The 14,462-nt window shown below is 40.5% G+C and overlaps 1 protein-coding gene across 1 annotated transcript; it reads right to left on the bottom strand.

The window, feature by feature from the left end:
* sypb (synaptophysin b) lies at positions 1-13,360 on the bottom strand. Its single transcript, XM_010748349.3, has 7 exons — positions 13,235-13,360; positions 11,735-11,800; positions 5,248-5,372; positions 4,847-5,045; positions 4,545-4,736; positions 4,137-4,449; positions 1-2,197 (listed from the first exon to the last, which is right to left on the bottom strand). Exons 1-6 carry the CDS (start codon positions 13,250-13,252, stop codon positions 4,168-4,170), a joined length of 882 nt encoding a protein of 293 aa, XP_010746651.1. The 5' UTR covers positions 13,253-13,360; the 3' UTR covers positions 1-2,197; positions 4,137-4,167.
* Positions 13,361-14,462: the final 1,102 nt, after the last annotated feature.

The raw sequence follows: 14,462 nt of genomic DNA, 5'->3' as shown, positions 1-14,462 counted from the left end.
TTTTAACCTTCAACAGAATAATTTCAAGTTTATTTCATTTTGTTTCACATGGATCCCATATAATAAGAATACAGCAGAATTCTGGAGAGCCTTGGATATTTTTTTTTTCTCTGACTTATCATTATCATAAATACTAATATGAATACATCATACACAATAAACACAGCACTATCCAAAGGCGTAGAGAGTACCACAAGACATCATTCACCACTAACAACAGAGTATATTTCATTTCAGCATATTTATAAGAGCTACAGTGAAAGAGAGAAAGAAACAGAGGGTAGGGTGGGGTGGACTAGAGGAAGAGAGAAAGCCAGGTGCTTCTACACCGCCTGAATCAAAGAACCCTGATTTAAAAAAAAATGAGTGAATCCAAGGCTGAGCAATGGATCAATATATACTGGAGATGGACAACAATTCATCCTTATGAGGACAGTGGAAGCAAAAACTACCAATTACATCTCTTACCATTTGGCAAACACGATCTTCTATATCCAAACAGAGGATTGGCAGTAGGACAGGTGTATTTATATATTTGGAAAGAAGTAGTTATTGCAGCATTTACTTTGTGCTTTGAGAAGAATATAGCAGAGCTGCTGTACGTTTTGTGTAGTAACCACTATGATGGATCAAAATTACCACGGTATTACTGTGTAGTCTGACTTTCCTGCAGCCTTGAGCCTCAGCCTCTCAAACATGTTAAGGGATGCTTTAGGATATAAGGATGCATGCAGTAAATTCGCTTGCCTTCGAGAGAGAGAGAGGAGATAAAGAAGGATTGAGGATGCAGGAGAAGTATATATGGAGACATATCAGACGGCCTCATAATAATATGTGTTTACTATGGTCTAGCCATGGTCTTTAAAGTGTAATATACTTGATTCTCATTTACCTACAGCTCATGTTGATGAGTGAGTATGTACGTCTGATTACAGTGTGATAGAAACACCAGTTAAAAAACTATATGACTCTGTCTTACAACTTTCTGGACCACATAAAAGGCGATCAAAACAGGACGAGGTTCATTGACAACATTTGTTTGATGCCGTTACATAAATCCATAAACAAATAAACAAACACACGTCGCTAAAACTGTTGTTCACTGCCCCGATTCACAAATTTCATACTGACAGCACACTATCGCAGTTTTGGAAAAAAAAAACAGCACGGCAAATATGAGATGCTACCATGCTCACTAATTTTTCTTAACCCTATGCATTTTTGATCTTATACGTCAGGATTTTAAATATTCTGTGTTTTACAAGGGTTCACCCTTGCGCGTACAGCAATATTTGATGGGAACAAAATGTATAAAAACATAAATAAAGTTAAAATACTTAAAACCTAATCTATTCACTCTCATCGCTAAACATTACTCTTTCTCTGCTCATTTTTCATATATGGATAAATCTCTTTTGTCAATATTTGCCATACTTTCAACAACCATCCCCTCCCCCGCTCTTTAAATCCTGTTAATAATGCTGATCAAATGAAAACATTAAAAACAAAAACACATGAGAAAATTTTAAAAAAAGATGTTCGTAGATTCTGAAATGAGTAAATGAAAACATATTATGGTATGAATAATTTAAGGGAAATTGAAGGGCAAAGACTAAACTATGTGAGCTCCTGAACAGAACCAAAGTAAATCCAATTGAATAACTCTGTGCTCAACATTTGTTGTATAACAACTTATATGGAGTGCACAATTATTCAACTGTGTACATATAATCGTATATATCAGCATGTTGATATTTACACAGCACAGACAAATACATTCTCCCAAGTTAAATATTACTACAATTGTTTTTTTTGTTTTGTTTTTCCATAAATGTAAGTCTTTTCCATTACAAGATTTCTCTTAAATGTTCGTCAACGAATGTTTTGGTATTTGTATTCAAGTTTTTCTCGTATAACCAAACAGACAATCCTCTGTTGTCTTCTACAGTTAAATACATCACGAGAATAAACATCATGTTACAGCAAAGACCCCCCCTCCCTCCCTTTTTTTTTTTTTACCCTCCCCACCATCTTGTCAACCCAGTGGTGCTCCCCTCCCCAGGCCCCACCACCAGTTTTTGCCCTCCATGCCTCCCTCCCTCCGCCTGTCAACTCACAGATACACAAACAGACAAACAGAGGAGTGAGGAAATGCAGGAGGTGGTCGAGAGCCACCCTCCGAAATCAGAAGGTCACCCTGAAAAGAGGAAGAAGGTAGAGAGAGACAGAGGGGAGGAAAGTATTAAACAAACAGCCAAGGCATGGTTCGCATGTTGAATATATAAACAGAGCCAAGGCTCAACAAATATGGGATGATAAAAGCTGATAAACACTTATATTGTATATAGAGAGCAAAGCATTAAAGCAAGGATACAAACTGAAACTTAAATATTAATATTTAAAATCTTATATATTTCTTTAGAACATTAAATATTGGTGATTAAATAAGCAATGATCATAGTTCAGAAAGAAAACAAAAACATGCTTGCTTAATTTAAAAACTGACTAATGTTGGTTTAATCAGGTTTGATTAACATCGCTGGAAGCAAAGAACCCCACAAATTAATTTAAATGTTGCTCAAATCTGATGAAAAGTGTGACAACCCCTTTTTCCCCTTGGCCAAAGATGATAAGAGGGAAAATTGTGCAGTTAAAATATCCCTGAAACAACAGGTAAGAAGTCAACATTTAGCCAAAGTGCAGGTATTTAGTATATATAGAGAAAAAAGAGGCAGGAGTTACTGTAAAAGAGGGCTGTACCATAAACTGCTTTGCACCGTCTATCTACCCTGAGGTCCAACAGTTCATGCTCCTTTCACCATTGCTACTGAACATAAACATATGTTGCATCAATGAACAACCACAGCCGTCATCTTTCTGGAGAGGACAGCCATCAGCAAATGGCAAACTTGTTGGGAAAATGTACCGTATTTTCCGGACTATAAGCCGCTACTTTTTTTCCCACGCTTTGAACCATGTGGCTTATACAAAGATGCAGCTTTTCTATTGATTTTGCAATACACATGCAACACGCAAGACGAATTATTAACAGCAAATTATTTTCACACCCTCATCATGGATGGCACATGAAGAAGTTCGTATGATGCAGCTTTTTAAGTTGAAGGCCATCGATCTGGCTATCCAGGAAAGAATTAGAGCTGCTGCACATAAGCTTGGCGTTAATGAATCCATGGTGAGACGTTAGAGACGGCAGCGGCAACAATCAGTTCACGTATATGAATAAACATTTACGGTACAAATTGTTTCTGTGTATCCGGTAAATATCTCATTTCTCAACCTGGCGGCTTATAGTCCGCTGCGGCTTATATATGTAATTTTTTATTTAAAAAAAAAAAAAACTTAGTGGCTTATATTCAGGTGCGATCTATAGTCCAGAAAATACGGTAAATATAGATTATTTTTTCAAGGGTAGGTTTAAATCTTTTCAAGTTTAGATTATTACAACACTGATTCCCACCTGTGCATTAAAAAAAAGTTATTAGTCACTGTGATTTTTCATCTAATATGACACTAAGTTGACATAGCAAACTTGATTGTTGCTTATTTACGTATCCAATAGTGACCGAGCAACATTATCATTCATTTACAGTTGTGTATACGGCTCTTTGGCTGCTACTATGTTCATGAGTCTCTCACTGTGTCTGTCTGAGCTACAAAGCTCTTTAAAGCCAACTGGAACTGCAGATTCAATTGATAATTCTCTGTAGGTTCATCACTATTAGCGACCCCTTTTACACTGTCTTCGCCTAAATAATAATCTCGATTATAGCTGCTATAAATTGAGCTAACACTAATGTGAGACTGGGTTATATCATGTTACAGTCGTCCTACGACAATACTCCCTCTTTATGTGTCCCCAGACACTATTTCCAGGGATAGTAACCTATTTACCATAGCACTTGGACTTATTAAAGATGTTTTATTTGCTCTGAAATATGCAACATACAGATTTCCGCCCATCCTGGATCTGGTCAGGTCAATCACAACTGTTTATCTAAAGGTGGGTTTTATATGATGACTGTACAGAGCAGTGCAATCTTTTCGGCTACTGAGGCATCAAGATGGATAAAGGATGTTAAGCTAGAGCAGTACATTCTACATATGTTTACACTCACCATCTTCCAGCTGTGGTTAGACTGGACAGGTTTACATTTGATTAGAGTAGGAGGTGGGCTGCTGCTCATAGCCCTGGCTGTAACCTCCGTCCTCGTTGTAGCCTCCCTGCTGGCCGTACTCTGGCTGGTATCCTCCCTGGGAGCCGGCGTAGGGGTCCTGCTGACCGTAGCCTGCCTGGCCAAAGGAATCGGGGGCAGGCTGCTTTTCCTGTGATGGGACGTATGTTCCGGAGAAGGCGGCCATCCAGCCGGTCTCCTTGAACACAAACCACAGGTTTCCTATCCACAGGATCAGGTTGATGAAACCGAAAGCCTGTGGAGGAGAGAGGTGTTTAGAGATAATAATAAATATTCTCATAGGAACTCTCTTTGCATAGTTTTGTTCAGTATGAAGAATTTGGGACCTACCACGGAGGTGTTGAGGCCGGAGACCTTGGGGTCGTAGACCTCATTGCAGCGATTCTCTGACTCGCCACAGGCTGAGATGAAAGTGATAACCCGCTCTGGATCGGTGGCTGATTTCACATCTGACAGGCCTTTAGCCCAAGCACAGGAGGACACCAGCCACATGAAGGCAAATACTGCTGTCACAACAAAGTCCTGGGGATCAACGAGACATCACGGTCACTTTAACTACCGACAACGAAGCGATCATGACACCAGCTGTAGTACTTGCATGCCAAGATGACGTAAGCCGATAACAAACTCACAATCTGAGCCCCCTTGTTGTTTTCGCGGTACTTCTCCAGTATGAAGCAGTATACAGAGAGGGCTGCCATGGAGTAGAGGAAGGAAAACACGGCAATGGTGACAAAGAACTCAGCTGAGGAGGAGTAGTCTCCGACCAGGAACAGACGCTCAGTATTTCTTCCCGTACAGGTGGGGGCATCGAAGTAAACCTGATGGAGCCTGAGGGAAGAACCCAAAGAGAAAGAGAGACGATGACACAGATCTCATGGGAAACACCTTGTCATAGCTCTGATTAGTGGCATCATTTATCTCTCTTTTTTCTCTCATATTTGTATACTGTTTTCGTTTTTATTCAACAAAATACTCCAAATTTTTATTTTTTTTTCTACTACGGTGGTGATTATGATGACAGAATACGTACCTGAATGGATATTCAAATTCTACTTCAATGCCTAGGTCACTCTCTGACCGTTCTTTACACTCCACGCTCATCTTGAACATGCCAGAGTAGCTGCCACATGTCGAGAAGGCGAAGATTGCAAAGATCTGCAGGGGAAAAAAAAGAGGAAGGAAAAGACACAGATCATGAAAAATTGATAAGACAGCTCGTGGCTTTTTTAACAGACAAAACACTGAATACACAATGAGATCATTTTGACTTTTCCTTCGGGGCTGTATTCAACAGAAGCATTTGTTTAGTTCGGATTATGTAACCGTGTAAACAAAGAGCTCCGGTGTAAAAAAAAAAAAAAAAAACAGGTGAAAGCTGCAGATTGTGCTTTCACCAGGCCTGCGATGTCTCAAGCAGACTGATCACGGTGAGCTGCTGAGACGTGCACACAGACTGCAAATCGAATACAGCGTTATCACCAAGGGCTTGCACCTGTTGCCATGGCAACCATTACAATTGGTTGATGGGGGTTTTCTGCGGCTGGTTTTTTTTTATATATATATATATATAGTATTTCGTGGTAAAATAGCGAGTCTTTTACTTCAGGTGCCACGCAGCTCGATGTCGTTCTACAGCTCCCACTTGACAGTAACATAAACGTTGCGAACAGGCGTGCGTGGAGATAATCTCACGCTCGCTTTCTTACACACACACCCACACACACACACACTCACACGCAGCAGATTAGACAAATCAGACTATTTTTACCACACCCTCCCTACGCTGTGGGCCAGAGCCGATTGGATGGAAACTATTAATCTGACTGAGGTGCTCTGCCATCTGTCACCAAATACTCAACTACAAGCTCCTTGCAAAGCCAGTCACAATACACGTGAGCTTGTATGCGCTCATGCTCGTACACACAAAGGCGCGTCACTTCCTTCTTAACTGTAGTCTTGTAGCGCTGTCTAGTTCGCTGCAGGCAAGCAACGCACTAAACCATCTAAGGCCTATAGTAATCTCTTAGCTTTTGGCTCGTTTGTTGGATTGCGGATTGAACAATGAGGGGGTGTTGAAAACAACGTGTGAGTGCTCCAGTCTGCAGGGGCACTACTGAGTATGGACTTAAACACTCGCACAGGTCCCCTGTGTGTTTTAGACATGATTTTAGCATGATATGAAGAATCTCAAAGAAGGGGCCCTAAAAATGTCCCCTGTTGGCGTTCCAGTCCCCTGTTGGTGAATGTGTATCAACGCCACAAGTCCACACTTCGATAGGTATGCGAGTGCTTCTATGCACACACGTGATATTGTATGCACACACTCTAGCTCTAGTCTTGTTGTACTGTCTAGTCGCTGCAGGCAGCAACGCACTAAACTATTTAAGGCCTACAGTAATCTTTTAGCTTTTGGCTCGTTTGTTGGATTTACACACACCTGCCACCTAAAGCGAGCCTGATCGTGATCGCTTTACTCATCTATTGTCTGCAGGCTTTTCTTTTTTTTTTTCCCTATTATCTAATGTCCTCTCCCAACAATCCAAACACCTCCCCCCTTCCTGTTGTTGTTGCTTAATAACCACGGAAACGTCTGTAGATGTGATGAAAGTAGCAGCATTAGTGTGTGAGAGGGGGAGGACGAGACTCCCAACACGGTTTGTTATAAATTTCAAGCAAAAAAGTAATTTGCAGTTGAGCTTTTGCATTACAATCTTACTCAGCGCAGTGGACACTGATCTTGTAAATCGCATTATATAATATTTGAGCTTCATTACAATTTTGTGCCTGCGTGGCTGAAACCGGGAAATATCGCTCTGAATGAGACTAATTTTGGTGTCCGTTCATGTATTATTGTCGATGTCATGTTCAGGACAGTTTGTTGTGTCAAAAACACGTTGAAACATTTTGGTTCCAGCGAGAATAGGGCTGTGAAATGTGAGTTGTGTTTCCTGTAGTACTTTCCCTTTAAACCCGAAACAGAATAATAGGATGTAATGCCGCAGCAGCTGTACAATTAATCAATACCCACAGTATGTGCAGCATGTTACAACTGCACTGTCAGCACGAGCCTACAGACAGTGTGTGCATTATTTTACCCTAAAAATATGTGTCATCTATCTCGTTCTGTTTAGTCTGGAAAAACTGTCCAGTGGCAACGCTGTTTTTATTTTTAAGATTTTAGAGCATCCAGTATTCATGACATTCTTTCATTATTCCTCTGAGACAGTTGTCGGTTAAGATTTCATGAGAGGTATCAATGTGTAGACCAATATGATGTTGTTACAGTCAGTCTACATACATAACACAGGCTCTGATGTAACTGTAAAAAACATACAGAATGTAGTCAGCATCATACATGCTGTTAAGTCCAAGACTAAGTAAAAGAATTTATTATTACTTTATTATATTACTGGACTGAGAAAAGGTTTTCGAGTTTCTGGGTTTACCTCCTAGTTATGCATCCCACTGAAGATGTGCAGTGGTGTGTCTGTAAGCGTGTTTATTTTTGCTGTGAAGTTGGACATTTTGATTTTTTTTTTAATAATTATGGAGCCAACCTCAAGTGGCTTTTCGAGGAACTGCAATTTTTAGCACTAACTACGGTAACATGACAACATTTGGCTGTTGGAGTGTCTCTTTGCAGGTATCTGATAATAAACTAAAGCATTGGACATATTTTGACCTTATGATGGTGCTGTATGAAAAGTAAAGGGATCACGAAAACTAATACAATTCATCCTGAAAGAGACAAATAAGAAAACTAAAGTCCCCATGGTGACGCTAGAGGGAAAGTCAGTGGATCATATGATTAATCTTCTTCTAATGTTAATCTTCTAATGAAATATTGAGATATTTAAGTTTGGATTGAATTGGTATGCTAAAACCAGTAAAGAGAATGAATCTAAATGGGAGGCGCCATACCACAATTAAGACTTGTACTTTTATGGTGATATATGAGTGGAAGGAGGAGTGATGGAGGACGAAGCCAGACTGAGAAAAGAAATGGTGGCGCACTGAGTGTTAGGTGCCATGGGAACACTATTGGCAGCGTCACACAGTGAGGAGGCACAGGGCTGGTTTCTACCCCTCCTGGTATGCTGGATGGTTGTCAGGTCTTTCCGTGCTGAGAAGATACACAATCTTACACACTCAAACGATCCGTCTGCTGCTGCTGCTTTTCTCACACTCCTTCTCTCTCTCTGATCCACGCATCAATAAATCTAACAATTGTAGAGCCTGAGTAATTCTCGACCTTTGAGGCATATAGAAGATATGTTACAATGTATTCCTTTCTCTCTATCTAGTGAGCAAACTATGTAATATAAATACAGCTTTTAAAATATTATTGGCTTCTGTCTACGGCAATTTCTTGTTAGTTATCAGCCGTATATACACGTACCGGCCACTTTATTAGGAACATTAGTAAAATCAAATGTGATCCGAATACAACAGCTGTGCTGTAAATTCTGCCTTTATAAAGATAATAATGTTGAGTTGTCAAAAAGATTTTCATTTTACGATATATTATTGAGGTTGTAGTGGCTTGTTTTTGTGTTTATTTAAAGAATCCCCAAACATATAAGATGTGACACATTATATAATAAGCATTAGCTGCATTAATATACAGGAAAATTCATATACAACTCAAAACCTGCACATACATTTACATAGATTTCTCAATATTCTAGATAGTTTACTACTTAAAAAAAGATGATGCTAAAAATTTATGAGAGTTACACATTATGTAACTCATATGAACACAATTATACCACCTACTATTCAGTCATCTGCATGCCAATAAAAGCCTCTGCATATTCTTTATAATGGATGATTTATTTTTCATTAGGAGGACGGTAGGATGGTAACAGTAGAGGCATTCCAGTTTGTTGAAGCGCTGAAAAATGACTTTATATTGCATTATGTTATTAGTGTTTCTAATATTTTGGCCCCACCATTCACATACGTGAGACGGTCATAATATTTGATATAATGCACTCCCAACACCACCACCTCAATAATAAACATGAAGTAGAAATACTTCATTTCTGTCAACAGAACAAAAACATGAATTTGTGGAAGAGCTGTCACATTAGATCGTACAGGTCTACCTAACATACTCGATACTTTCAGATATGATTGTTTTAAAAATATATTAAATGATTTCCTATTTCATATGCCACTAAAAAGAGGCTTAGCAGCCTCTCTACTGCAGAAATAAACACTGGCTGTGTAAGCTGTTATCCACGGGCCCCGGAGTAATGACCACAGCGAGTCACCGGCGTCTGAACAGCAAGAGCCCCTGAGCTACAACAAAATCAACAGCTTTTATTACCCATTAGGGACTACACCAAAGTGAATAAGGCTCTTACTTCATGTTCTCACAAACAGCCCCCTTTTTATGTTCGCTGTGAATGAGTCAGAAAGTGAAAACCTTAATGCAAATGAAATTCCTCATAGCGGTGCCATTCTGGGCAGAGAGGCAGGAGGCTGTTTGTGTTGCTCCACGATGGAGCTCCACATCAGCTTTATTTGGGAACTCAATGTCTTACAACATCCATCAAATCTAGGCTTTGTCAGCACTATTCCCTACAGACAGAGAGAGCGAAGGAGGAGGGTGCGGTGGGTTGGTTGAGGTGGGCTAAAGCTACATGAGTCACGCATGCAGAATTTTTTTTTTTTTAAACCAGCAAACCTACAGAAAAATCACACATCCTTAAGCTGCATATCCATCTTGCTTTGTATATTCTATAAAAGGCACATCTACAAATGGCCACAACAAAAAGCCAAAGAAGGTTTGATTCTGCTACACAGAAATATCTTTTTCATTGCTGCTTGTTTCCACTGAAAGGCGGGGGCGGTGGCTCCTCTCTACCCTCCTAAAAAACACTCTGTTGCTGGTTGTGCATGCCCATATTAATCCAGAAAAAGCAGCAGCCCCTCCTCTAGTCTGACGCCGAGGCACGCAAGCCCCTCTGACAGATGATTCATGGGCCCTGGCCTCCTGAGCGTGGCTCCTGATTGGTGGTTGTGCTTGCTGTGACCCAGGGACGTAGTGATGAGGTGCTGGCACACTCACACAGCTCCAGGGAAGGACTACAGAGTCATGCAGCACACTCATTCCTCTGGCTGTTCCCTAGCATATCTGCAGAGCCTATTACAGTGTGGGACTGTCACAGATGCTTTGGCACGCATGTTTTCATCTGGGTTGTGTTAAGAGAGTGTGTGTACATACTGAAGATCAGGGGCGTGGCTAAGAATTATGGTAACCGTGTGCAGGAGGGGCACCACCCTTGTCAATTTACCTCCTAAAATGACATTGCATCCATTTAATTGATGATTGATTATCAGGAACCGAGCTAAAATGACCGGGGGTGCAATGAACATCTGACAGTTATTTTCTTTATTTATGATTTTTGTCTATAAAATTCCAGAAAATTAACAAAACAAATGCTGTTCCACAGCCCAAGGTGACCTCCTCAGACATCTTGTTTAGTCATAGCATCAGTCAAAAACACAAAGATATTCAATTTATTATCATATATGACCAAAAAAACACATTTAAGATTCAATTTCTGTTTGAAAAAGGACTAAAATTACGAACCAATTATCAAAACAGTGGCCACAATATTGACGATGTTAACTGTCTCGTGTAACCAGAACCACAAACCAGATCCAGTTCATAACATCACATCAGGGTTTAACATAAGACACGTTTAACAGGCCCTCACTTAACTCGGGTAATTAGTACCACTATTCCCACCACTGTGGTGGAAAATGACAAAGAATCTCTTAATAAAATGGTTGCTAAATAATTAATGACACAATTGTTTCGAACCGAAATGGAGCTGGATAAATGTATCACAGGTACAAAGTCTCTTTCTAGAGAAGGATTCACAGTCCAGTAAATCTATTTATACCGCTCCTTCCATGGATAAACTTAATACGTGAATAGTTTTCTGGCTCCATCATCTGGTGGTGGAGACCGTGCACACGAAACAGAGACAATAAAACCGCACTAGTATGCAGAGGTCACGTCCTCTGAGAGGGGATTTGACAAATTGTCATTATACTCCTCGGTGAACTGACACAGTGTTACTACAATAATGACGTAACACATCCTGCTGGTGTCTCCTGCTCAGGCCTGCTGGGGCGGTATCACCACCACCAGCACCAGCAGTGATTTCTCAACATTAACCTCAGTCATTATTACAATGCATGTGAAAGGCTAGGGTTTAGGCGGGGTTACTGATATGTTTGTGGAGGATGAAAACAAACCTCTCACGAGAGAGGGTTCAACTGAGAACCTTTCTTTTTTCTTTTTTTTTTCCTAAGAGTGTAGTCACATCTATTATTAAGCTTCATGCAGCTTCATGACCTCTGCGTGACAGAAGGTCACAAATCTGTCAGTAACAGACATGGCAACGTTATATAATGTGTTTAACCCTTAAAGAATATTTCATTTTTTTATTTTTACATTTGTTGCAGTGAACATGAAATATATCAAATATCCGACTTACCCATTGTAGAATTTTTATAAATCCCAGAGGTTGCTTGACTACCGTGAACTGCCCTTGGGCCACCAACTGCAAAACAAACAAACACACACACACACATTCAAAAAAATCAATAATTTGCAGTTTTATTTTATTTATTTTCAAACATTTTCACACTCTCTGTGTGGTGGTAGTGTGGTTTCACCAGGCTCTCTCAGCAGACCAGCCCCGATGATGATGATGGTGATGATGCTGATTAAAAACACAAACCTAATTACCTCACCCTCACAGCTCTCAGTGCCTACTGCTGGCACCTGCAGGTGTTTGTAACAAGGCAAATATCTGCCAACTGTCGCAGCTGGCATCTTTGAGATGCTGTATGTGTATCATGTGCATTTTGATAGTGACTTCAGATGATATAATATGTGTGTGTGTGTGTGTGTGTGTGTGTGAGTGAGAGAGAGAGAGAGAGAGGGAGAGCTCCTGCCAGCAGCATTACAATTAGACAAAGCTGATTAACTGTCTGTTTTCTCTGCTGCGCCCTCCTGTGCACTGTTTTATTATTATTATTTTTTATTCATATGTGAGGTTTGTCTAATTCACGACGCTAGATAAATAAATAAAGCATTTTTTTGTGCGCAGGTGAATGCGACACCGCAAAGAAGGCGGTGTGTCCCTGCGTGCATCAATAAATGGCCGCACTGGAATAAGCAGCCAGCAGCAGCAGTGATGCTTTTTTCTCTCTTGTGGAGGCTTGTTGGAGGAGGAGGAGGGGGGCGCATTGTTTTTCCCCCAAAAATAGCCAAAGCCAAACATCCATATTAAAACAGATGACACATGACACGAGAAAATAAATGAAAAATCACATTTCAGAGCAGCCTCATACAGAGATATCTGCTCATTTCACTTTATCCTTGTTGGATTTGTCACAAATCACACAGATATCTGAGTGAGGACGCAGGAGCGTCTCTCTCCTCTCCTCCTCCTCTCCTCCGTGCTGGGGCCTACTGCGGCTATCGGAAAACACCGAGGGAGGGCCTTTCGGAAATTAATCAGATTCCTGTTTGTTATCTTAGCAACAGCAGGTTAATTGAGAGACGTGAGCGGTGTAAAACAATTAGCAGAATCCCCTCTGGAGATGATGTAGGATACATCCTCTTTTTTTTTTTTTTTTTCAAAATGTCATTGCTGCAGTCATCTGTAGACACCTATTTTTTTTTTTTTTTTTGGACTGCTGTCAGCACCTCGACTGCAGCATCAACCATGGAGAAATGTGTCCATTTACATCGGGATTTTCTTGTTTTTATGAATGCATAATTTAGATTTTCGACCCGTGCATCGACAGCAGCGCGTTCAAACCTTTGAGGTTAAAGACATCTGTGAGAAAATGAATCACGCGAGCGCACGACACAATAAAATGAGCCCGATTGATTAAACAATCAACAACCGAGCGATGTATTTGTGAATTAGATTATTTTTCCCCCAATTATTAAAAAAAAAAAAAAAAAAAAAAAGAAGCCTTACCTGGTTTGCAACATCCATCTTGGCCGCTTACTCGCTGATAAGAGGATCAGAGGGGCGGAGGGAGGGAGACGTCTCACCCGGAACAGCCCAAGAGGGAGGAAGACGCCCAGGAGGAAGAGCCAGGACTGCGTCACGAGCCCAGGCGAAGGACGCGTGAAGCGTCGTGACGTCAGATGAATCACCGGAGTAAAAAAAAAAAAAAAGAGAAGAAGGGTCCGTCCGGCCAATCAGAGAGCAGCTTTATTCTAAGGAGCGCTGAGAGCTGCCCGCGGGTTGTAGAGCGCATGGAGACTGTTCACGCTTTAGTAGACAGAAGGAGTGATGATGTGGAGGAGAAGTAAAGAGGTCGGTGACGGTGCGTGGACCGCTGCTGGTTATTAAGACGAGCGTATTCTTAGATCCGGCTAAATCAGTCACACTTGGAGAATCTGATGTGATCCAATACAACACAACTGTGCCATGAATTAAACTAAAATTAACCCTTTTTATGCACATCTATCTATCTATCTATCTATCTATCTATCTATCTATCTATCACAGCAGCTTGTGTACACAAGGTGAACAAGAAATGAATGAGTCTGACAGTTGTTGGAATGAAGGACCTGTGGTAGAGCTCCTTCCTACATGGTGGGAGTAGCAGACTTTTACTGAAGGAGCTGTTTCAGAATCATAAATACTTTATTAATCCCTGCGGGGAAATTGTTTTTGTTACTGCAACGGTAAGTGAGAGCATAAAAACAATAGCAAGAAACAAAACTTTAACAACATACACCTATACGATATCCTATTTTAACACTATATACACATGTATAAATAACAGTTAAATAAAACCAGTGACAGTAAAATAAAAAAACAAGTAACAGTGAACTATGCGATATGTAAATCTAAGGCCTCCACAGTCTCCTGCAGGAGGTGATGAGTTGTTCATGAAGGATGTCAGCTTTGCTAACATGCTCTTCTTCCCCACTTCCTCTATGGAGTCTAGGATGCAGTCCAGGACTGAGCTGGACCTCTTGACCAGTTTAACCAGTTTAAGACGACCACACAAGTTTTGAACAGAGTCCTGCACACCCCAAAGGACGTCAGTTTCCTCAGCTTTTAATGACGGGTGTTTCTAATATGTTGGTCATTCCGTTTACATACATGAGAGCGAAGCTGTATATGTTTATATACAAGGTGTATACACAAAGTTAGTTGGACTATGTAGCCTCAACAAAATGAGATTCCA

This window comes from Larimichthys crocea, chromosome XV, assembly GCF_000972845.2.
Source record: "Larimichthys crocea isolate SSNF chromosome XV, L_crocea_2.0, whole genome shotgun sequence".
NCBI lineage: Eukaryota > Metazoa > Chordata > Actinopteri > Sciaenidae > Larimichthys > Larimichthys crocea.
This window is presented reverse-complemented; position numbering and strand designations above follow the sequence as displayed.